Here is a 21,354-nt window from a genome sequence, read left to right as displayed (position 1 = left end):
TGTCTTCCCTCCACCCGCAATCCCTTCTCTTGCCCTTGTCCATCTCCTCCTCATGCTATAGGCAAGCAGCCCCTTGGGGCTAATTCAACTCCCCCTGAAAACACTTACTTTGGCCACTGAATTCAAGTGGAGCCAGATTAGACCCCTAAAGCTTTTCTGCTAGTGCTGGAACTACTTCTGTGAGGCCACCGCAGCAAAGACCAACCCCCTTGTGTAGACATGAACTCCAGTATAAGATTTCAGGAGGAGAGCCCCTCTCTAGCCTCAGGCTGGCCGGGAGAGGGCTGGACTGACACACCAACCGAATTAAACTCTAGCCCATGTAAAGGGATTTGCTTCTCTTTGGAAGTTGCAGTACAGCTGCAAAGCCAAAGGCCTCTCTAGCTGCTCAGGTGCTGTCCTCCAGATTAGCCCCTGATGGGAACCTGTCAAACAGGTGACATTCCATCCAGGAGCAGGCGGTTGTGCACATACCCACAATCACCTACGTTTACGAGTGATTTGCAGGGGGGTTCAGTTTGTGGGTGCTGGCTTGACAGCCTTTGAGACAGCAGGTGCTCTGCACATTCTGACAATCAGGCCCTTTTAAAAAATGTCCCCCAAAATCACTTTTGAAAACTTAGGCCAAAGTCCTAAGTGGATGAAACACAGAGCCCCTATGCTAATAAACGGAAGCTAAAAACCAAACATGCACAACTTACTTATGCAACCTAAGCAGTAAAGAAAACCTAGGGAAAGTACCACAGTGGGGCATGTGTTCTATAAATTATACTTTAATATTAGTGCTTAACATTCTGCCAGACACAGCAGGTGAAATCCGGGCCCCTGTGATGTCAATGGCAGGACACCCATTGAATTCAGCAGGGCTAGGATTTCACTCGCCCTTTGTAAGGTATGTTGGGCTCCATCAGTGCATAGGTTTGGGAAGACCTGCTTCCCTGATTTCTAACCCCCCCTCAACCCTTTTTCTTAATGCCCTTGGCTGGTCAAAGGAAGGGCAGAGGATGAGACTTCTTGGAGTCTATTAATTTTTCTATTTAAATCAAACTTTTAGCTGTCAGTCCTTGAGACATTTGCATTTTTGAGACTCACAGCTCAGTCAGGATGACATATAAAGATATAAGCAGCTTTTAAAGGAAAAGGAGGAAGCAATCAGAGCTACTGATGTGGATGCCAACCTCTGTGTGTGTTTGTGTAACACACGCACACATTGCGATGCCTCACTCACTCTCCGTTACTAAACTCATGGGATGCAAGAAATTTAAAATTACATAAAATTGAAACTACCCAGAACCACGTTAACACAACAAATATATACAGCTCAGAATTGTGGGGAGGCAAAAAGAGGAAGAGACACTCGTCATCTTCCTCTTGCTGCTTTCCACAGAAATTCAGTGCTCAGATACCAGGGTGATACTCAGGTGTCTTAGCAATAGCACAGCAAAGCTAGGACATGGCAGGGTCCTAAAGCTAACATCTGTAGTTCCTTTTGGAGGAAAAAATAATGCCCAGTGTGTGATGGCAGTTTCATTCAGGTCTCCTGTCAGAGTCCAAACTGCTTGCGTAACGGTAGCCTACAGCAGTAGGCCTTCCCATACTGACCCAGTGTCGGTCCTGACCTAATGTCTTATGACCCATCCCACTGCACAAGCTTTGTTGCTCTGATTGCACAACATCATGGTGGCAACTAGCGCAATTGTTAACATGGGCAAGGCACCGGCAGTACTTAGTGCCTGTGCAGCTGTTTGAAAGGCAATTAATGAATTGAGATTTTGGCTACGCTGCAGTTAAAAAAATGAAAAAGCACCCAGCCTAAACTCTGGGTGTCCTGGACAAGCATTCTGAAACTGTACTAAATAAATAAATCACAAGAAAGACGAGAGAGAGCAGGAAATAAGGAGGATGGTGTAGCCAGCCAGTGAACCATAGTTTAAGAACTGCTGGCCTATGCCAATTAAAACAACTGGTTTCCCTGAGCATGTATGGTTAGGAAAGTGCCAGCTTTATGGATCTGTGCCTATATATGTTGTGTGCTCATCAGATGACAACAAGCCAGCACATGCGTGTTGTGATGTCCAAGGGAAGCAGGACAGAAAAAGGGGTAGGGAGGCGGTATGGTGGACTATCCTACATGAACATGGAGCGCGTTTCTCTTGTGGGAATGTGCTTTATGGGGCAGAAGCTGGCAAAGAATGACGTGGAGTGTTGTCGGTGTGACTTGGTTCAGGCAGATGCAGCTCCCTGCTCAAGGAGTTGTAGGGCGCAGGGGCTCATACAACATGTGCAGGGCCTGAGTGCAGCTGGGCCTGCAGGCTGACCTCAGGCAGAGTGTGTGGAGAGGTTAGAATACAGGGTTGAGCTATAAACTTTAATTTTTTAGCCAGGCACGTTGGGTGCGCAAGCTACTTTGGAATAGGACTGATCCTGCTCCCAGGAAAGTCAATGGCAAAATTCCACTGGGACCAGGACCAGCCTCTGTCATAGCTTCCGGGCCCACCCTCCGCTACACTGTTCAGGGTGTTACTCATTCTCCTTCTTTCCCCTCTCATCTCATTGTGGTAAGGGGCGGGCATGAGGCATGGGCCAGCTGCTTAAAGCAGCCCTCCTAGAGCTTGCTTACTTCAGCCTTCTGTACGCTACTTGCACACAGCTGCAGTCACCTGCAGATCGACGTGACCGTGGGTCCTGCCATGTCACAGACCTCTGACAGGGGAGTGTTTGAAAGAGACATAGCCTGGGGAGAACGTGGAATCTGTCTTCTAGAGGGGCCTCTCCCCTGTTCCTAGCCCTGGCTGGAGATTTTTCCATAATGGTCGATCAACTGATTAAAGCCCAGATCCTCAGGTATTTAGGCTCCTAACTTCCATTCAAATCAATGGACATTAGGAGCTGGGCCTCAGCCTCTGTCAGACGGATTAGCTCACCTTGTACCAACTCTGTGACCCCAGGAGAGCTGGCCAGGGCTATTGTACAATACACCCTGAGGGCTCCTGCTTCGTTCACTTCAGCAACAGGTGATGTTGAGTATTTTTTTCCCCTGTCAACATCCCCATTTCTTTAAACAAAAACAAAAACCCAACCTCACTCAGCTTAAAATCCAGCCAGCTCAGCCCAGACGGAGGCACAAGATCATTACATGACAGTGCTGTAGATGAGTATGCCCCCCCACCCTCCTGCAATGCCCTGACTTTCTTGCTGACATCCTGAAACAGAGAGGAAGATTCTCTAGCTTCTACCTTCAGAGCACAGTGTCTGGGTACCCTGTTTGTTTCAGCTGGGGGAAAAAAAAATCTCTATTTTCAATTGGTGGCCCAGAGTGGGGAAGGCTGATCTGTCTCTTGCCGTAATATTTGAGCACCTCACATGGATTTCTCCTCACAACAACCTTGTGAGGTAAGGAATTATTCCCATTTTACAGATGGGGAAAGTGAGGCCCAGATGCAGAGACTTGCCCATGGTCACTAAGGAGGCCAATGGCACAGCAGGGATTGACCCCAGCTTTACTGAGTCCCAGTGATGTGGCTAAGCCACAAGGCCGCCCATCATCTCACCCACATGTTTTCTGATGGGAGCAAACTGATGCAAGTGGGCGAGGGAAAGGCAGAAGTGTTTTCAGAAGTGCTAGCCAGAGACCTAGGCAAGGACTGGCCAATGCACATGCAGCTTGGGTCCTAGGGATGGGAGGAGGTTCAGTCAATCTCCATGCTGAACTGCTCAATGAGGTCATACAAGCTGTTGAAGTAGCTGGACAGCTGGAGGCTCACGTTCCCGCTGTTCAGGGACGAGGCTCCCTCCCGCAGCACCATGTCATGGAAATACTCACAGAACTTAGGCACCAGCTGCAAGAGAGAAACATACACCCTTCAGGAGGCGTTCATCTGCGCTGCCACGTTGCTACGCATTGCCTCTTCTGAATGAGCCACATGAATGGGCCTGTCAGAGCCTCCCTCTGGTCCCCTGCCCCCGGGGGTGACTGCTGGGGGAGATGTGCTCTGTCAGCAATGCCCAGAGACAAGGAAGTGAGGGCTTGGGGTGCAAGAGTGGGGCAAGTGCATCTCTCACCTATGTCTGGCAACCCCAGATACAGCCCTGTGCTGGCTGCAACAGCCTGCTGTTGGCTTTGCAGGCATGCAGAATAGCCAGGGTGCAGGTTAGCCTTGGCCACAGCCTTTCCATGCCTGATCCACCTCTTCCTTCCTTTCGCTTACGCTCTGCATCGGGGGCTGCTGTGGAACCAGCATAGGGCTGGCTCTGTGCCTGGACCAAAGAGGTTTTCTGCACTGGGGCTCTTCCCTAGAAGGCCCTCATGCCTACGCTGCAGCCCCATCGGCTCAGTCTAGGTTCTCATCCTGGTACCCATTGTGGTAGTGTCAGAGTGCTGAACGGTATGCGTTCCCACGCCTCTCGAACAGTAGCGAGCCAGGACTGGTGCGTGCATTGGCAGGGCTCATGGGAGGGGAATTTGGGTAGTCAAAGAGGACTAATAATTAAGCTACAAAGAGATGTTTAGTTACCCTCCCAGGATTGTAAAGCTTTAGAGGCAGAGGAGGATTCCCCACGTCTTTGCGGTGTGGCTATGAAGTTAAGTGGGTGGGGGTAAATCTCTCCCTGCTGGTTATCCAGGGATCTCCACTCAAGCACTAGCTATTCACCAGCTACATGGACCTTTCCATGCAGAAGGGGGCGCAGCCTCTTAGCGGCTGTACGTTGACAATGAAGCCAAACAATGGCGTTGGCCGTCAGTGAATGAGCACTAACCACTGAACCATCCCGCCAGAGACTAATGATGCTTGGCATTTAGCCAGCGCTTCCCTCCATAGTTAAGAAAGAACGATGCTTCTTGGCTCACCTTCACCAGGATTAACATGGACTCCTTGGGCTTGGTTTTGGAGAAGCACTGCCCAAAGCAAAGGTAGATGGTGAAGTCGGGAGATGCAGCCCTTTGTTCCTTAAAATCCTTCAGCTCTGCAAAAGGAACCAGGATGGTTTTAGTAGCGCAAGGACAAGGAAGGCATTCGGTTGGCTGGATTAAATAAATTGCCCTGGGATGGCCAGGAGATGGTGGCCATGAGAGGAGCTTTCTGATTAGGAGATTCTGGGGTTCCCTCACCCTTGCTCCTGGCCGTTCTCTCTGCTCTCCGAAGCGCCCAGGCAAAATCTGGAGTCCAGTGCTTATGCAGGCTGGGCTCCGGCCCATGATCAGCCTATGTCCCTCAACCATATTGGAGCCCCATGGTGCAAACATATGGTAAATAAAGTCCTTGGAGTTTATCTTGGCTAATCTAACTACAACCCATACATCTGGCCCCACAGAGTAAGAACTACCCGGCCGCAGACTCACCCTTTGAGAACACCTCAAAGTCAAAGATCTCCATCTCTGTGCCACGTGGCAGCAGCTTGGGCTCAGGGTTCTGAGCCATGTTCACCAGTTGCCTGGAGAGGGCCCAGAAGATCTTGCATTTATTCAGGCGCTTGGCATAGATCTTCTTGTGCTTCTGCTCCAGCAGCAGCCCTATGTTCGAGAGCAGCTGCCTGGTGAACTGGACCTGCTTCTGGTCAGGCAGCTCATCTGGGCTTGGGAATTGGACCACCTGCGCACAGCCTGGGACAATGGTGGGGTCTTCGTTATTGTATGTGAACAGGCAGCTGCTGGTGGCCACCTGCACCTCGTGGAGTGACTTCCCTCGGTAATAGATGGTGATGTCCATATTGGGAGGCACGGTTTCTGCAAGAGACGAGGGAATGCTTGGACTATATAGGAGGGCCTGGCAGGAACAGGTGCTCTCTGGTTCCTAACAGGCTGCTTGCCAAGAGCCCAATGTAAAGCTCACTGAAGTCAGTGAAGACACTTCCACTGACCTCAGTGGGTGCTGGATTAGCCCCTGACATGCTGAGCCCATCGTCCCCACGCCTGGCTTCCGCTGGCACCCTTGTTGGGAGTCTCAGCAGAGCACTGCCTGAGTGTTGTGGTACCCATTCATCCCTGCAGTTGGTCCCCGCTTTCCAGGCGAGTGCCATGTCTGTGAACCCCATGGATCTTCCTAGATCCACCTCCGCAAGCGGAGACGGGGCTGCTGAGATGTGGAGGGGGTGGGGCGGGGTGTCTATTTCAAACCTGAAGCCGAGATTTCTAAACCTGCAAGAGAAGGGGTGCGGTGGGAAAGGCCAGTGCCATTCGGTTCCAATAGCTGCGTTTTCCTAAAGTGTTGCCTAGTCTGGCCCAGTTCTTGTTCACCTTCAGAGGTAAGAGGAAGGGGTGGGTGACTGGACTCTGTGCTTGGGGCAGGCAGCTGGGGTGGCTTCTCTGACCTGTATTGTTCCGCGATGGTGCTGTGTTGGGAGGAGGATGCTGCTCTGGGAGAGGGGCAGCAGGCTGGGTGAACCCGTTCTGCTCCAGCACTGCTGGGGCTGCCCACTGATTCGCCGGCTGGTGATAACTGTTCTCTCCCGGGCCATTCAGCGTTGGATAGATCACTGCGTTTCCTGCAGGCACTTCACTCAGGAAAGTGCTTTGAACGCCCGCATGGTTATTGTAGTAAGGTCTCCCCTCAAACAGGACTTCAGCTAGGATGGAGAACAACAGGCTTGTGAGACAGCTAGGCAGTAATGAACATGTTCATTTCTGCTTAGCTCTGCTCTCCTCACCCACTCTGCTCCCTGTGACTAACTGGCTCTTGTATTCATCCCACGCAACTGTGCTGTGCCCCTATGCCTGGAACCCGCCATTGCCTACAGACCTGATCCAATGCCCACTTATACCAATGGGAGTTTCCAGTAGGCCTAGGAATCCTTCCACTGACTTTAGTAGGTGTTGGATCAGTCCTCAAGTCAGTCACTTTTCCACTCCCGTCTAAAGTCTCTGCTGAAACCCCCCTGCTTTGAGCCCTATACTAACTGTCCCCCCCCCCCCCCCAAAAGGATACATTTTAAAGGGAAGGAAACAACATCATCATTCTGCACAAACGGCAGCACTGCCCAGACACGTGCACTGCATCACTGCTTGGTTGTTCTTTTGCTGCCTCCCATCCTCCACGCTACGTAGACTGGAAGCTCTTTGGAACAGAGACTTTGTCCCCCTAAAGCACCTCATGGCCTGCTGGTGCGGTAAGAATAATTACAAGGGAATGGGGGAAGCTCTACATCTAGCAAAGAGCTTCATTTAGCTGCTGAACTGGAGCTGAGCTTTTTGGGCAAACTGGCTTTGTGTGCGGTATCGGCTCTCAGTAGGCTTGGCAGAGCTCGGTGTTTATTTCTGATAACTGATGGATAACAGCGATGGTTTATTTTAAGCATTTTTTTTTCAATTTAAACGTTCACAGCTTTGGGAACTGAAGGGAGGGGGTCAGACAGCAGGGCAGGCCAGGCACTAATTCTTTAATGACCGACCTTGATTTCAAAAAGCTAAAGCTTTATAACTGTTAGAACACAAATCGTCGACATCACTGGTCAAAATGTACACAGCCATAGCCTTAAACCAAACGCTAGTAAATTGTTAGGCAGAGTAAGAAAAATGCTGCTTATCTGCATATTTTAGTTTTTATTGATGGAATATTTATTCCTCGGTTTGTGTGTGTAGAGTGAAATTGACGTCTACCGACATTTACCGATAAAAATCTAACCCCCCGAGCCTAGTTATGTGTCTGACTCATTTGCTCTTGGGGGAGCATATCCTTCCATTGTGGGGCTCAATGATCTGACCAGTGCCTGCTTAAACCAGCCAGCTCTCAGATAATGGGGATATACTGACCTGCATTATTAAGATGCTGACTCATGTCAGGAACTGGGCTGGATGGGAGGGGCTGCTGTAGAAGTGAGGCAGCAGAAGGGCCATAAGCATTTTGCATGGTTTGGGTCTCTGCCATAGTTTGAGTCACCCAATGGCCAACTGATTGGTGATAGTTCTCTACTGGTCCATTTGCCACTCCGCTCCCCTGCTGTGGGTAGCCATTTTGGCCAATATGTTGGTTTAGATAGCCTGGGCTGTCTTCATATGGCACTTCTTCTGATGGTGGGAAAGAAATCCAGTGTTAATTACCAGAGTTGGGTAAGGCACTGCAGCATGCTAGCAATTGCATTAGACAATTCAGTAGCTGCTGAGTGTGCTCTCTCACCTTTTGGAAATGCTGCAAGATCTTCCTATTGGATAAAGCTTTGCCATCGCAGTGCCCTCCCCATGCTTCCCAACCCTCACTTTTGGGAATCCAAACAGGGAGAGGAGATGGATTTCATTGCTATTGACTGACCTTGACCTCAGGGGTTGAACCACCCAGCTGTAACACACCTGATGTGAGTGAGTGGCTCAGTGCAGGGCTCTTGCTGCCCACTGCTAGCACAGGTCTGGTCTCAGGGGGGGCAGGGTGAACGACCCTTGCCGTTTGTTTGAGATGTGGTGCCAGAGCTTCCCAGCCTGAAGATCAAAGGTCTCAGAAAGGGCAGGGTGGGAGGGTCCCAATAAAAAATTTGGCTTGTTTTCCACTGCTGAGGCAGGCATGGAACTTACCCAGCAGGACTCCCATGGTGTCACCAACCCATCTTGCTCTCAAATAATCATGCAAGTCCCCCAAAATAACCATCCCCTGCCTCAAATTTGGGGCTCTTTTTATTTGCCTCTGAAGTTCAAGGTTTCAAGCTGTTCTTTGCAACCATGAGGGCTAGAAACTTATTGCTCATTTTTTAAATGAAAGATGGGAATTTTGTGTCATCACGTGATTCCAGGAGCTGGGGCTTTACAAGATATCAAATAGCCCAGGACTCAATGCTTAAAATCCTGAGAGTGGACAACATTGTTCCCTTATGTGGGGGAGTCCCCAGCAGGAGCCAGAGTCAGCACAGCTGGCTCCTAGACGTCCTCCCAGCAGCGGGCATGCAGGAGGAGGGGGTCGCAGCTGGAGCTCTAGCCTATGGGCAGAGAATCAGAATGGCTCTTGGCTTTCCTTTCTCCTGGGCTGCCCTGGATGACTGTATGGGGAAGGGGAGTAAGTCCTTTGCCAAGCTCTCCGCCAGGACCCACACCATGCTAGTCAAACTCTTGTCCTGCTTTCCCTACAGCCTCCATAGCCCCCCGGGGAAGAGAGCAACCTCTCTTGCCTGTAATGCAGCAGGCAGCCAGCAGGGATGCTGCTGAGCAGCTGCAAAGGGAAAGGGGGAGTAGCTGCTCCCTGTGCTACTGGCTCACACCAGAGCCGCTGAGGGAGATGCAGTGGGCGTTGACTGGGCAGCGGCGCTCCCCTCACCTCGCTGCAGCAACTGGGCTGATACAAACACCGCATTGCAAAGTCACACGGTGCCTCTCAGGGACACATGTTCAACGAGGACCAAGTGCTCATTTGCTTCTACACAGTTGCCCTTGGGGAGGGGGGCACAATTAAGAGCCCCGAGGGCCACAGGGTGGGCACCTCTGCTTTAGGTCCTCTTCATTGCTGTTGCTTGGATGCCATACAATAACTTGCCACTTAGTTTCTGAGCCAAGTACATGGGCTGGAGGGAGGGATACCTCCCAGACACTTCCCTGCAGCCCATCGGCTTCCTGTCTGGGACTGCCGGCGCTGTGGGAGGAGGCTCTGCTGGCATGCTGGTATGGGACGGTGAAGAACCACAGCTCTCGACCAGCACATCAGAAGGAAGGGCAGGATTCCCTCATCCCTGGAATACAACGGGACTGTCCCGACGCTCCCCACCCAACGCTTCTAACACAGGCGCAGTATGGGGAGTCCAGTGAGAGCCAGTTGTATTATGAAGCATAGGTGCCTCTGCTCTGCTCTTTGGGGCCTCAGCCTACCTGAACGGTGATCTAAACGTCCATCCAGAGCCCACGGCAGCTGCTGCGGGCTGCAGTCATTCTGGGTTAAGTTGCACTGTTGCAGAATCCAGTGGAGTGTGTCGGGGCTGCACTGGTAGCCGTTTGGCGCCGAATGATTGGTGGTGTAGCCCTGGGGCGGATTCCTGCCAGGGTCATAGGCTGGCCTTTCGTTCTGCCCGCTATCCATCTCTGTGGAGCAACAAGAGCAGAGGACGATCTCAATCACACGCGCTTCTCTATGCGTGTCACAAGTTTTTTCCCTCACGAACCTGTCCACCTGCCCCACTAGAAACTGGTTTTTCTCAGGAGTTCACTTTGCATGGTGGAAGCCTGCAATAGCCCTGCTCCTGCCCATGGGGTCTGGCTAGGACCTCACCATGCATGGCCAAAGGGAGCTGTTGGGGGGTGTCACACTGCTGGCCAAGTCTGTCTACCCACTGACCTTAGCACCATGGTTGAACCTGCCCGGGGCTGTTGCCCCTGATGGCATCATGCAGGGGTTCTTTGGCAGACTTGCTGCCGCTGACCCACCATCTATGGAGTAGTGTCTCTGACTGATTGCTGGGTTGGAAATTGATCTTGAATAGGCTGGTTTTTAAGGCAATCAGACCACGGTCCAACTGCTGGGCACTGAATCTGAACTGAAGTAAACAAGGATTAAACTCAACTGCTTATTCGAGCGAAGGTTTATCAGCTCTGCCATATTGTTATTCTCTCCTGACTCCTTCCCTAAGCTCCCTCTAGGGTTCCCAAGCATGTATTACATTTACTCACTCCTGTTCTATTTGTTTAGAATTAAATGCAACACAGACATTCCACCAGAATTCCAGACAAGCTGGAAAAGCCTCAGGGCTATTGCACTAGGAGACAAGGGCTTTGAATCAAAGTCTGTATGCCTCAGGATAATTTCTGGCTAGTTCATTCTGCTTCCTACCCCAGGGCATGTGGAAGTGCTGATAGACTCAACCAAGGTGCTGAATGAGTCAGTGGCAGAGCAGGGAAGAGTACCCTGGGCTCCCAACTCTCAGTCCAGTGCCCAAGCCACTAGGCCTTCAGGAAAGAGATCCAATTCAATGATCAAACAATGGAGGAGCACAGAGCTGTATGCAGCACCACGGTTTCTATTCTGGGTTTTATCTTCTGGAATTCAATCATTTACATTTAAAAAGAAATCAGCAAGTAACTTACCTTGGAGAGGGTTTTCCAGTGACAGCATCTCCAAATCTAATTCTATCTGCGGCTGCAAAACAAAGCACATGAGACCATTTCCCTTTTGTTTTATTGGATTCATCACAGAGATATGGGAGAGACAAAGTGCACCTGTGAAGCAACGTCCCTACAATTAGCTGGGCATTTCTAGGCACTCATTCACAGAGAGACTTTGACCAGTGAAGTGGATTCAGGCATGGCCTCACTCTGTTGCTAGACTTGCTGCTTCCCAGTGGCCCAGCAAAAACATGCGAGTCCCAGCTCCGGCCAGCCTGAGCCAAGGAGAGTGGCTACTCCGATGCATGCAAGCCAAATACGCTTTGCGTTCTTGACTTGAAGAGGCATCTGAGAGGGAGGGGCTGAGAAACTGGGAGCCTGCTTGACACAGGGATAAGCACCCCTGATGCAAATGGTGGCTTTCTTTATGGACATGAGGGTTTTCAGCTATGGCCACTGGTGGCTGGAATAGAGACAATTCCCCCAGTGTGATCCAGGGGCCAGATTCTCAGCTGGTGTGAATTAGAGTAGTTCCACAGCAGCCAATAGAATCTTCCCAAGGTCTACATGAGAATGCCGCACCAGGTTAACTTAAAACTGATTTCAGCTAAACTGCTACAAACAACCGGGTGGAACTCATTGCAGTTTAAGAGTAGCTTATTCTAGTCTAGCTTTAAACTGATTCCCAATGGACGTAAGCTAAACCAAACCAAGACTGGTTTAAATTGAAGTGTCCCCACAAGGATTTGCCCTCGTTTAGCTTAATTGATTTTGAATCACACCCTTAGTTAAATTTTAGACTTTTTCCTGTAGACAAGGCCTCTGAGAGACAGAAAGTTCCTGGAAGAGCTGGAGGGGAGAGAGGGTGTCCTGAATGTTTGGATGTTTTCATGCCAAAATCAGAACAGGTAAATTTTGTTGCCTCCTCACCTCAATCCAGTGTGTGGATGAAAAGGTTATATCAGTAGCAGACAAAAGCCGTTTTCCCCCAGCCAAAAACTTTCATTCCATTGTGGAAAACTTTTTTCACACTGTGAAAAGACTTAGCTGGATCATCTTCTGTGATTGCAGCTCAGGAGCTAGCTCCTGTGTGTATTTCGATTTGGTGTTGCAAACATGAACTCTTGCAAAAAGACATGCATGATCATTTGCCCAGCTGTTTTCTTGGGTCCAGATTCTGTCCCTGCAGTGTACGAGCAACTCCCAGGGACATTGTCTAGAGCAGGGGTTGGCAACCTTTCAGAAGTGGTGGGCCGAGTCTTCATTTATTTACTCTGATTTAAGGTTTCGCGTGCCAGTAATACATTTTAACGTTTTTAGAAGGTCTCTTTCTATAAGTCTATAATATATAACTAAACTATTGTTGTATGTAAAGTAAATAAGGTTTTTAAAATGTTTAAGAAGCTTCATTTAAAATTAAATTAAAATGCAGAGCCCCCTGGACTGGTGGCTAGGACCCGGGCAGTGTGAGTGCCACTGAAAATCAGCTCACGTGCCAACTTTGGCACGCATGCCATAGGTTGCCTATCCCTGGTCTAGGGACACAGTCATATGGAGGGCTCTAGCAGTGACGCTGATTGAGTCAGAACTCTGCAGCATGGGGGTGGTGGGGAGGAGTTTATCCATTGTAATTTCCCATGAGCCACATAAATTTAGTGAAACGTTATCAGGTTCTGATGATTCCAGGGCTCCTTCAAGCTTAGCACTTCCCCAGCTTCTCCCATCCCCAGTTCTGGTACCTGCAGTTGCTGTGGCATACGGTGGTGCAGATTAGGGGCTTCTTCAGAATGGGGGCGGATGTCTTCTTTACTGTCAAGCAGGTTATTGTCTAAAAGACAACAGCAAATTACACAGGGATGGGGAGGAAAAAAACAGTGGTTTAGCAAATGGAATTTCTGACACGGGAAGTTAAGCATGATCCATAGTTCCCAGAAGTGGGATTTGCTCAGGGCTTAGGGCCCATATTTTGAAAACTCTTCACTAATTTGGGGTTCCCTCAAGTTTTAGGAGCCCAGCTGGAGCCACCAAGGGCCTAACTTCTCAAAAGGGACTGGTGAATTTGAGTGCCCAACTTGAGACACTTTGAAGAGGTCTAGTTTTTGGAGGGCAGATGCAGACCCCTTTCTCAACATCAGGTCCCTTTATGATGTCTCAAGTTGTGCCCCCAAAAAATCAGTGGGCACTCCTGAAAATGTTGCCCTTAATGCCACCAGTGTATCCGGTTCTTTGTGATCTTTTGGACACGTTGTTGGGAAGCCTTGAAAGCTGCCCTCAGTTACACCTGCGTCACCATAGCCTTCACAGCCCCATTGACTTTGCAGGGTAGCGCGTGTGTAACTAGGTCAGAGTTTGCTCAAAGCAGAAATCTGTGGGAGAAGGGTAATGAGATTTCCCTTGGAAAACATCTGGTACTGTTAGCATCTGCCCTACCAGCAGGGAGCAGCACTAACACCACGATCTTACTCCAACCATGTCACCCACAGTTCAGGCCACAGGCCCTGATTTTCAAGAGTATTCAGCCGCTCCCATTGACTGAGAACACTAGGAGCTGCTGGGGGATGAGTATTTTTGAAATATTGCCCCCCCCATGGTCTTTTTTTAAAAGGCAGTTGCCTAAAATCCCATTTCTTCCCACATGACAGTGGGGGGGGGGGGAGAGGGATAGCTCAGTGATTTGCACATTGGCCTGCTAAACCCAGGGTTGTGAATTCAATCCTTGAAGGGGCCATTTAAGGATCTGGGATAAAAATCTGTCCGGGGGTTGGCCCTGCTTTGAGCAGGGGGTTGGACTAGATGACCTCCTGAGGTCCCTTCCAACCCTGATATTCTATGATTCTATTTGGACTGGTGTCAGGCAGAGAGTAAAAGAATAGAGCTCCTTGCACAAATCAGAACAATGTCTGTCTGCACCTGTATTGCCAGCATCCTTACTTTTAGTAGTCAGGGCATTAGCAGCTGTCACAGCATCAGGGCTTGAGCTGATGATTTTATACACTTTGTGAGGGTCCTCGGAGGTCTTTGAGTTATCCTGCACCTTCAGGAACGTATTTGTGCTTCTCAGGGCACAGCGGAAGTTGGTTTTCCACTTGGCTAGATCTTTCAGCTTTTCATTGTACTTTCCGCTGGTTATGGCCCAGGCCTTTCCATAAAGAGAGGGATGGGGGGGAGAGAAGACAGGTGGGAAGGCATTAAAGAAGGAGCAGTCTGTCAGTGCAGTCAAGCAGAAAGCCATTTTGATCTTAGCCTCAGGGGCAGCAGGGCATGAAAATATCTGTACAATTCCTTCCAAGCTCTCCATTAGCACCATTGTTTTTTTAAAGGAGCCCGTCAAGTGCTTTGCTGCAAGTGTAAACCTCCCCAACCTCCACTGATACCACAGTGGTGGAGTAACCCTTTCCCTTTTCATTACTGTGGTCCAGGACTAAAACACAACCTGCAACTCCCACCACTCAAGCGTTTAGAACTTGACCTAACCTTCTCCTAGGATGCTGATATTTCTGGTGCTGATTTTGGCAAGATTTCAGAAATGTGCTCTGCTTAGGTACATATACAATCTCCCATCATCACAGCATGTTGGACACTGGGTCCAAATACAGACATGCATCATACAATGCAGCATTGAGTTAAAGGGAAAGGAAAGGAGAAATACTAGAAAAAATCATCAGTGGATCCCATTTTCTTATAAAGTACCCCTCAATGACTGTTGTATAATGGTAGTGTCTGGGGCCCCATTGTGCTGTACATTATACAAATATAGAGCAATAGACACACCCTGCCCTGAATTGCCTACAATCATAGAATATCAGGGTTGGAAGGGGTCTTAGGAGGTCATCTAGTCCAACCCCCTGCTCAAAGCAGGACCAATCCCCAGACACATTTTTGCCCCAGATCCCTAAATGGCTCCCACAAGGGTTGAACTCACAACCCTGGGTTTAGCAGGCCAATGCTCAAGCCACTGAGCTATCCCTCCCCCTAAGAGGGTAGCTTTTCACCCCAGATGGGACTTGAACCCACAATCTCTGGTTTAGAAAGCCAATGCCTTGTTAATACAGCTCTGTCCAACTCTTTGTAACAAGACTCTGTTTTCCAAGAAGCATGCCAGTTAATTGGCTGCCAAGGGAAAGATCACAAACAAAAGTTAAGCAGAATCAACTGGGAGATTGTTTTTGCTTTTACCAACCGTGACACTGCAACTATTGTAATTCTCAATATGGTCAGACATCCCAGCTTCAGGATTTTGGAGAGCTATTGCCAGATCAGTCTTTGGGAGGGTGGCATCTAAGGCCTGGTCTACACAAGTGGGGAATCAATCTAAGTTACGCAACTTCAGCTACATGAATAACGTAGCTGAAGTCGACATACTTATATCGGCTTACTGTGGTGTCTTCACTATGGTGAGTTGACTGCTGCCGCTCCCCCGTCAACTCCACCTGCGCCTCTCACGGTGGTGAAGTACAGGAGTCAACGGGAGAGCACTCGGGGATCGATCGCTGCCCGCCAATCCGGCCGGTAGTGAAGATATACCCTTAGTCTAATCCTACTCTTAGCCATGCCTAGTGCCGGCTGAAACTGAAATTCCCATTCTGCAGGAAATTCTGCAATTTCAGGGGGAAAAAATTATTCGGGAATGGAACGAAAAATGCAGGTTTGAAATTTCCCAGGGAAGGAGAATTCTGAAATTTCATTTCAGAAAAGTGACATTCTAAAATGTCATTCCAATCTTTTGGCAACCTTTCCCCAGCTCCCTGAGCTGCTCAGAATCCCAGTCGCCCACAGGGCCGGTGCAACCACTAGGAGAACGAGGCGGCCGCCTAGTGGTGGGGGGCGCCTAAAAGCCTGCTCAGGGGAAGAGGTGGAGTGGAGGTGAGCTCGGGCCGGGGCGTGGGGAGGGCTGCCCGCAGTAATGGAGGGGGGGGCACCCAGGGGAACCGCTCCCTGCCCCAGATCACCTCCACTCTGCCTCCTCTGCTGAGCACACAGCCCCTGCTCCAAGTCTCCTCCAATCGGTGCTGCAAGCCTGGGAGGGGAGGAGAATTAGAGCGGCGCTGGCATGCTCAGTGGAGGAGAGCTGAGGAGAGCTCCCTGGGCAGCGTTAGCTGCTGTGGATGGGGCAGAGTCAGCTTCCATGGAGGGGGCTCCCCGGGCGGGGTTAGTTGCCATGGAGGGGGGCTCACCGGGCAGGGTTAGCTGCGGGGGGAAGGAGGGCGTGGTGGGCTGGGTTAGCTGTCGTGGGGGGGCTCCTCTGGTGGGAGGGCTGGGTGGGCGGGGTTAGCTGGGTGGGGGTGGGGGGTGCAAGGTGGAAGTTTCGCCGAGGGCGCAAAACTTCCTTGCACCGGCCCTGGCCGCCCACCAGGCAGGGAGTGAGGCAGGTTGGGGAACCTGGAAGCTGGGGCTCTATGGAACTCTGCCTGGCAGGCAGGGTGTGATTAGGAACCTTCCTGGTTTCCATAAAAATCTCATTGAAGTTGACACATTCCAGCAAAATGTTTCCATTTTGACAAATCAGCATTTTCTAACAGAAAAATGTTCTACCTCAGTTTGAGCTGAGACATTTCATGTCACATCTCGACATAACATTGTCCTCTCATAATGCTCAGAATTTATCTGGGAACCTTTCAATTGCCTGTAAGCTGCAGTCTGCAGGGAAGACCCCATTAAAATGTGGACAGTCCAGGACATTCCAGAAGGGGCAGAAGCCCTATTATGATGTATAGAAACAGGAGGTATTTATTAAAGAAAATAACTGAAACAACAGACAGAAACAAGCTTCCCACTGGTTGAGTTCCAGCTTTGCCTTCTGTTTATCAGGAACCACCCTCTACTTAGAGAGATATTCAGCACCTGGAGCCAGCAAGTGACTGGATGATGTACTGCAAGAGAACATGTTACAAACCCCACCAGGGTCAGTGGGGTCCTCCCACAGCCATGGGAATTGAAGCTGGTCATTATTCTGAGGCCTGGCGTGCATTCTGCCAAGGAACCCTTCTGTGCTCTGATACCCTGGTGGATGAGACTCCATTGACTGAAAGGGCACTAGCCAACTACTGCCTGGTGCCACACTGTGACAATGCTGCATCATAACAATGCAAGGTCATCACGCAATGACACACCATTGTAAGGCAAATGCCACAGAGCAACATCAGGGCATCAACATTGATCGTTTTGTCAGTTCCTCTTAATTAGTTACCCTGGTGTAAATCCAATGTATGCCCTGGACTGGGACTTGCTTCTGCAGGAGATGAGGGTTAGTGGGGATGGGAAAAAGAGAATCATTTGGGATCCTACCTTGAAAATCTTGTAGTCGTTAGGGTTGATATCCTTCCTGGAAATGTGTTTCCAGGGGATGCGAAACTGAGTGTGGTCCTTGTCTACCCAGCAGAGCCCCTCGTAGTCTTTGCTGTTGATCTGCTTAATCAGCCACCAGGCAAACCGTAATTTTTGAGAACCCCTGCAATGACAGAGACAGAGGTTATGCCAGGCCTATTGGTCAATGGCAGATCAAAGACCCACCCCTGCAAACAACAACAATCGAGTGATACCAGGGCTGCCAGGGAAGAGGTCTGCTGTTCCAGCTAAGGCTGAACAGTGTGTGCTGCTGAAGGAGAAAATGCAGCCCAAGGAAATGCTGCCTTCCCCTTGGGAATGCATGGGGAGGACAGAATGCTGCGGTTCTTGGAGTGATGAGGGTCCGGGAGCAGAAGGGACACTGGGTGAGGCACCACTGGGAGTAGGCATACTGACCTGCAGAGCTAATCCCCAAGATGACCTGCAGAGCTAATCCCCAAGACGACCAACAGGAGGTGCCAGTGTGGTGAGCCCTGGTAAAGCACCTAGCACTGAGTTCCCATCTCACTTGGGCCCTCCAGGCTCAGATCCTCAGTGGTATTTAGGCACCTAGCTCCTGTTGATTTCAATAAGAGTTAGAAGCCTAGCTACTTTTTTGGCTCTGGGCCGTGGGCACCGGCACTAAGGGAATACAAATGATAAAGAAAGGGCAGGCACTCCTTAACTTAAAATACTTCACTGAGAGGTTTCTATTCCTGTTTCCTGCAGCAGAAAGAAGTGGTCATATTTCTCACCCAGCGCACTTCAGCAAACCCGTAATCATGACAGTACTTTTGAATGGCAGTCTCATCTGGCATCCACCATCATCCTGTGGACTCTTAGGCCTGGTCTGCGACATTTAAACCTTTGTGAGCACAGTTAAGTTGCAAGCAGAGACCAGGAGAACCCTCGCCAGATCACCAGCTGCTGTCGGTCAGCATCGCTCTGTTAGCTTGATACCAGTTGAGGATCTGGCCCACCGGCATTAGCACCATTCCAGCCAAATGAGCTTAGACGGTTTGACAAAATGGGGCTCAACACGGTTTGTCATTTCCTATGCTTGTGGCTTAGCAGCCCTCAGCCCGGACTGACACGCTCAGCCACTCTCAGCATCAATTTATGCTTGTAGTGGAGACAAGGTCATAAACTGCTCCTTCCCTTTGCAGAGCAGCTAGTCCCCAGGCATCCATGTGCCACAGTTGACAGACACTTAGATGAATGACAGCAGCCATTACAGCCCCGAGGGCCAGTCTCCAGCGGTTCCTTGGCAGACATTAGCCAGGCATGGCTGCCTTTGCTGCCAGCATGAGATCAGAAAAAAAGTTGTTGCTCTGTGAGATCCACCTACCCGGGGGTGTGTCCTCTCAGGCCTGCCGGCAGTGGTTACAGCCAGACAGTGCAGGTTGCACTACTGCCATGCACGTTGCCCATGCTGCACTGACTGCACCCGCGTCCAGCTCCCCCAAATCCACTTACCCCTCACTCTCGGATGCAGCCATCATGCAGCCAGTCTCAGGTTAATTGCAGAAGGAAGGGTTGGGGAGTTCACTCCTTTGCTACCAAACGGAATTCTTGTGGATGAATTGGAAACCTCCAAGCAGGACCTGTATGAGTTGGAGGGAGAAGCAGGGAGCGTCACTCACATTCGCCGCCATGATGTAACCCCAAATCAACTCCTGTGTTAGCACTGGAGCCCTCTCCTGGGTATGCCGACAACCACTCGAGCAACGCGACTTGTGGCACTGAGCCCTGAGCCACGGCAGTGTGGATGGGGTGGAGCTCCGGTGCCCAGCAGGAACCCCCAGAAGGCACCAGTCTCAGGGAAAGGGAGGGGCACATGCAGCTGGCAGGCTTTGCTGGCAGATGGAGCCGTTTCTCTTTGTACTGCATCTGCAACCCAGGTACAGTCCCACCGTCCCTCCCTCTAAGAGCTTATAGTCTAATGAACAATACTGCCGCTGAGGAACCAATACTTAACCTGACTTGCTGGGATGTTTCTTATAGTGCTCCTCTCTGGCTTCCTGCTACAAACCACAAGGGAGGGAAGGGGATATGCTGAGCTCCCAGCCCTCCTTGAGTTTAAGAAAAATCTCCTGCAATTCATGCAACACCTTACTCTCCACCGTATTCCAATGTTACACAAGACCAGTCTCCCTTCCCCCTTTACTTGCTGGTACCCAGCTGGTACCCATCGTCAGTAGAGAAGATAGCTAAGATATCCCAGGATCATCTAATGTCTGGCTCTTGAGCCAACCTGATCCCATGGCAGCCTGTCTTATCCATGCAATAGCAAATTCCCCTTACGGAGCGTTGAGGTGGTTCAGAAGGTGAAGCCATGAGGTACTTGGGTCAGGGGATGCTAAATTCTAATCCTGATTCAACCACTGATTTTCAGCACCATAGTGGGCAAACCACAAATACCTCTATATGCCTTAGTTCCCCCGCCCCCATCTTTCTATGCCTTAGTTTCCCAACCTATTGCACATAGGTGCTGCAGAGATTCGTAAGGGATAATAGTGTAAAGTGCTTTTGCAAATGCAAATTGCAATGCAAGTGCTAAGTAAACAACTATAAATGCTGAAGAGCTAATGTAAAAGTTAACCTGCTGTTTGGCATTACGCAGACAGGAAATAATAGGTATTTAAATATAAGCGCTGAAACACAAGAAGTCTGTATTATTCCCTGTTCCCTTCTCTGAATTGCAAACATGGTGCAAATCATGAATGGTGACATTCATAGAGGGAGGAAGGGGGAAGCCACAGCTGCAGGGTGAGGTATGAGTCTCGTCTCGTTATAATATATTTAGCATTTTGAGATATACTTCTGCATCCCTTTCATCTGAGGATCTTAAAGGCCTTTGCAGATATAGGCGAACGTGCCTCAGAGCACCTCTGCAAACCACAAGAAAATAGAGAGGAGGAGGAGAAAGAGAGATCTGTAAAGCTACAGTACATGCACAGCCGGGAATCAGAATGTAAAAAAGGAATTTCTCTAGCTTCCATCCTGCAAGTGAATTTGCAGCACTGCCATAAAATCTCTCTCTTACCCCGCCCCCAGTGCAGTGGTTCTTAAACTTTTGTACTGGTGACCCCTTTCACACAGCAAGCCTCTGAGTGCAACTCCCCTTATACATTAAAAACACTTTAAAATATATTGAATACCATTATAAATGCTGGAGGCAAAGCAGGGTTTGGAGTGGAGGCTGACAGCTCGTGACCCCCCCATGTAATAACCTCACAATCCCCAGAGGGGTCCCAACCCCCAGTTTAAGAACCCCTGCCATAGTGCACCCCCACCCCCCCCGGTGCCCATGCACACACCCCCACACCCACGTGTGCACAAACATGCACACGAGAGCACGCACTCTCACCCCCCCAGTGTGCGCGCACACACACACACACACACACACAATGTGCACACACTCACACCCCTAGTGCACCAGTTACCAAGAAATCCAGCCAACGTTTGTATCTCCTGGCACCCATTCAAAACTGCATTGTTGTTTCCAAAGAAGGCAGCTTTATGAGATTGTGATTAATTCTGCTTCCTTTTTCCCAAGAAGCCGCCAAATCTCTTCTTTGCAATTCCCTCCTCCCACTTCTCCCCAGCTCTGATCTGTTAATAGAACCTATAAAAAACCAGATCTGTTACCTTTGCTGTTACCAGAGGATGTTACCAGGGATTTTGTGAATAGTTGAAATAACAAGTATTTCCAGCAATGAGTCTCCCTTTTATACTCTTCTGGAACGTGTCGTCAGCCCAGCTCATTGGCAACAGTGTTCCTGGAATCACAGCCTGTAGCCAATCAGAGTGGACCCCATACCAAGATGGTGGTTAATAAAACAACAACACGAAACTTCATCAGAGCATGTTTCTAGTATAGCTGTGGTGATGCAAGTGGTTTCTACTGGTCCTGCCCAAATATGGCACTTCCTTTCCTGGAAATCACATGATCTTCTTGAAAGTAAAAGTTTCATTTCTATTGAGCTACAAGGCTCTCCGAAGGCGGAAGTGTCCACCCAATC

The 21,354-nt window shown here is 49.9% G+C and overlaps 2 protein-coding genes across 4 annotated transcripts in view; one reads left to right on the top strand and one right to left on the bottom strand.

The window, feature by feature from the left end:
- Positions 1 to 17,641, top strand: part of LOC123368629 (malignant fibrous histiocytoma-amplified sequence 1 homolog) — a 42,805-nt gene extending 25,164 nt beyond the window's left edge. The window contains exon 11 of the mRNA XM_045013561.1: positions 16,814 to 17,641. Within this exon, the coding sequence (XP_044869496.1) occupies positions 16,814 to 16,831 (18 nt within the window). The 3' untranslated portion in view covers positions 16,832 to 17,641. The remainder of the gene's footprint in view (positions 1 to 16,813) is intronic.
- Positions 1,222 to 21,108, bottom strand: IRF7 (interferon regulatory factor 7). Of its 3 annotated transcripts, none has more exons than XM_045013565.1 (12): positions 20,981 to 21,108; positions 18,806 to 18,933; positions 17,291 to 17,453; positions 13,937 to 14,144; positions 12,745 to 12,833; positions 10,988 to 11,039; positions 9,779 to 9,988; positions 7,748 to 8,002; positions 6,310 to 6,564; positions 5,342 to 5,725; positions 4,850 to 4,965; positions 1,222 to 3,839 (listed from the first exon to the last, which is right to left on the bottom strand). In XM_045013565.1, the coding sequence occupies exons 2-12, from the start codon at positions 18,829 to 18,831 to the stop codon at positions 3,690 to 3,692; spliced, it is 1,908 nt and encodes a 635-aa protein (XP_044869500.1). In that variant the 5' UTR covers positions 18,832 to 18,933; positions 20,981 to 21,108; the 3' UTR covers positions 1,222 to 3,689. The 3 variants fall into 3 exon arrangements, with proteins under 3 accessions (XP_044869500.1, XP_044869501.1, XP_044869502.1); XM_045013566.1 differs by having other exon boundaries at positions 7,748 to 7,999; XM_045013567.1 differs by lacking the exon at positions 1,222 to 3,839 and adding an exon at positions 3,844 to 3,976.
- Between the last annotated feature and the right edge of the window lie 246 nt (positions 21,109 to 21,354).

The sequence above is a fragment of the Mauremys mutica genome, chromosome 4 (assembly GCF_020497125.1).
Source record: "Mauremys mutica isolate MM-2020 ecotype Southern chromosome 4, ASM2049712v1, whole genome shotgun sequence".
In the NCBI taxonomy this organism is placed as follows: Eukaryota; Metazoa; Chordata; order Testudines; family Geoemydidae; genus Mauremys; species Mauremys mutica.
This window is presented reverse-complemented; position numbering and strand designations above follow the sequence as displayed.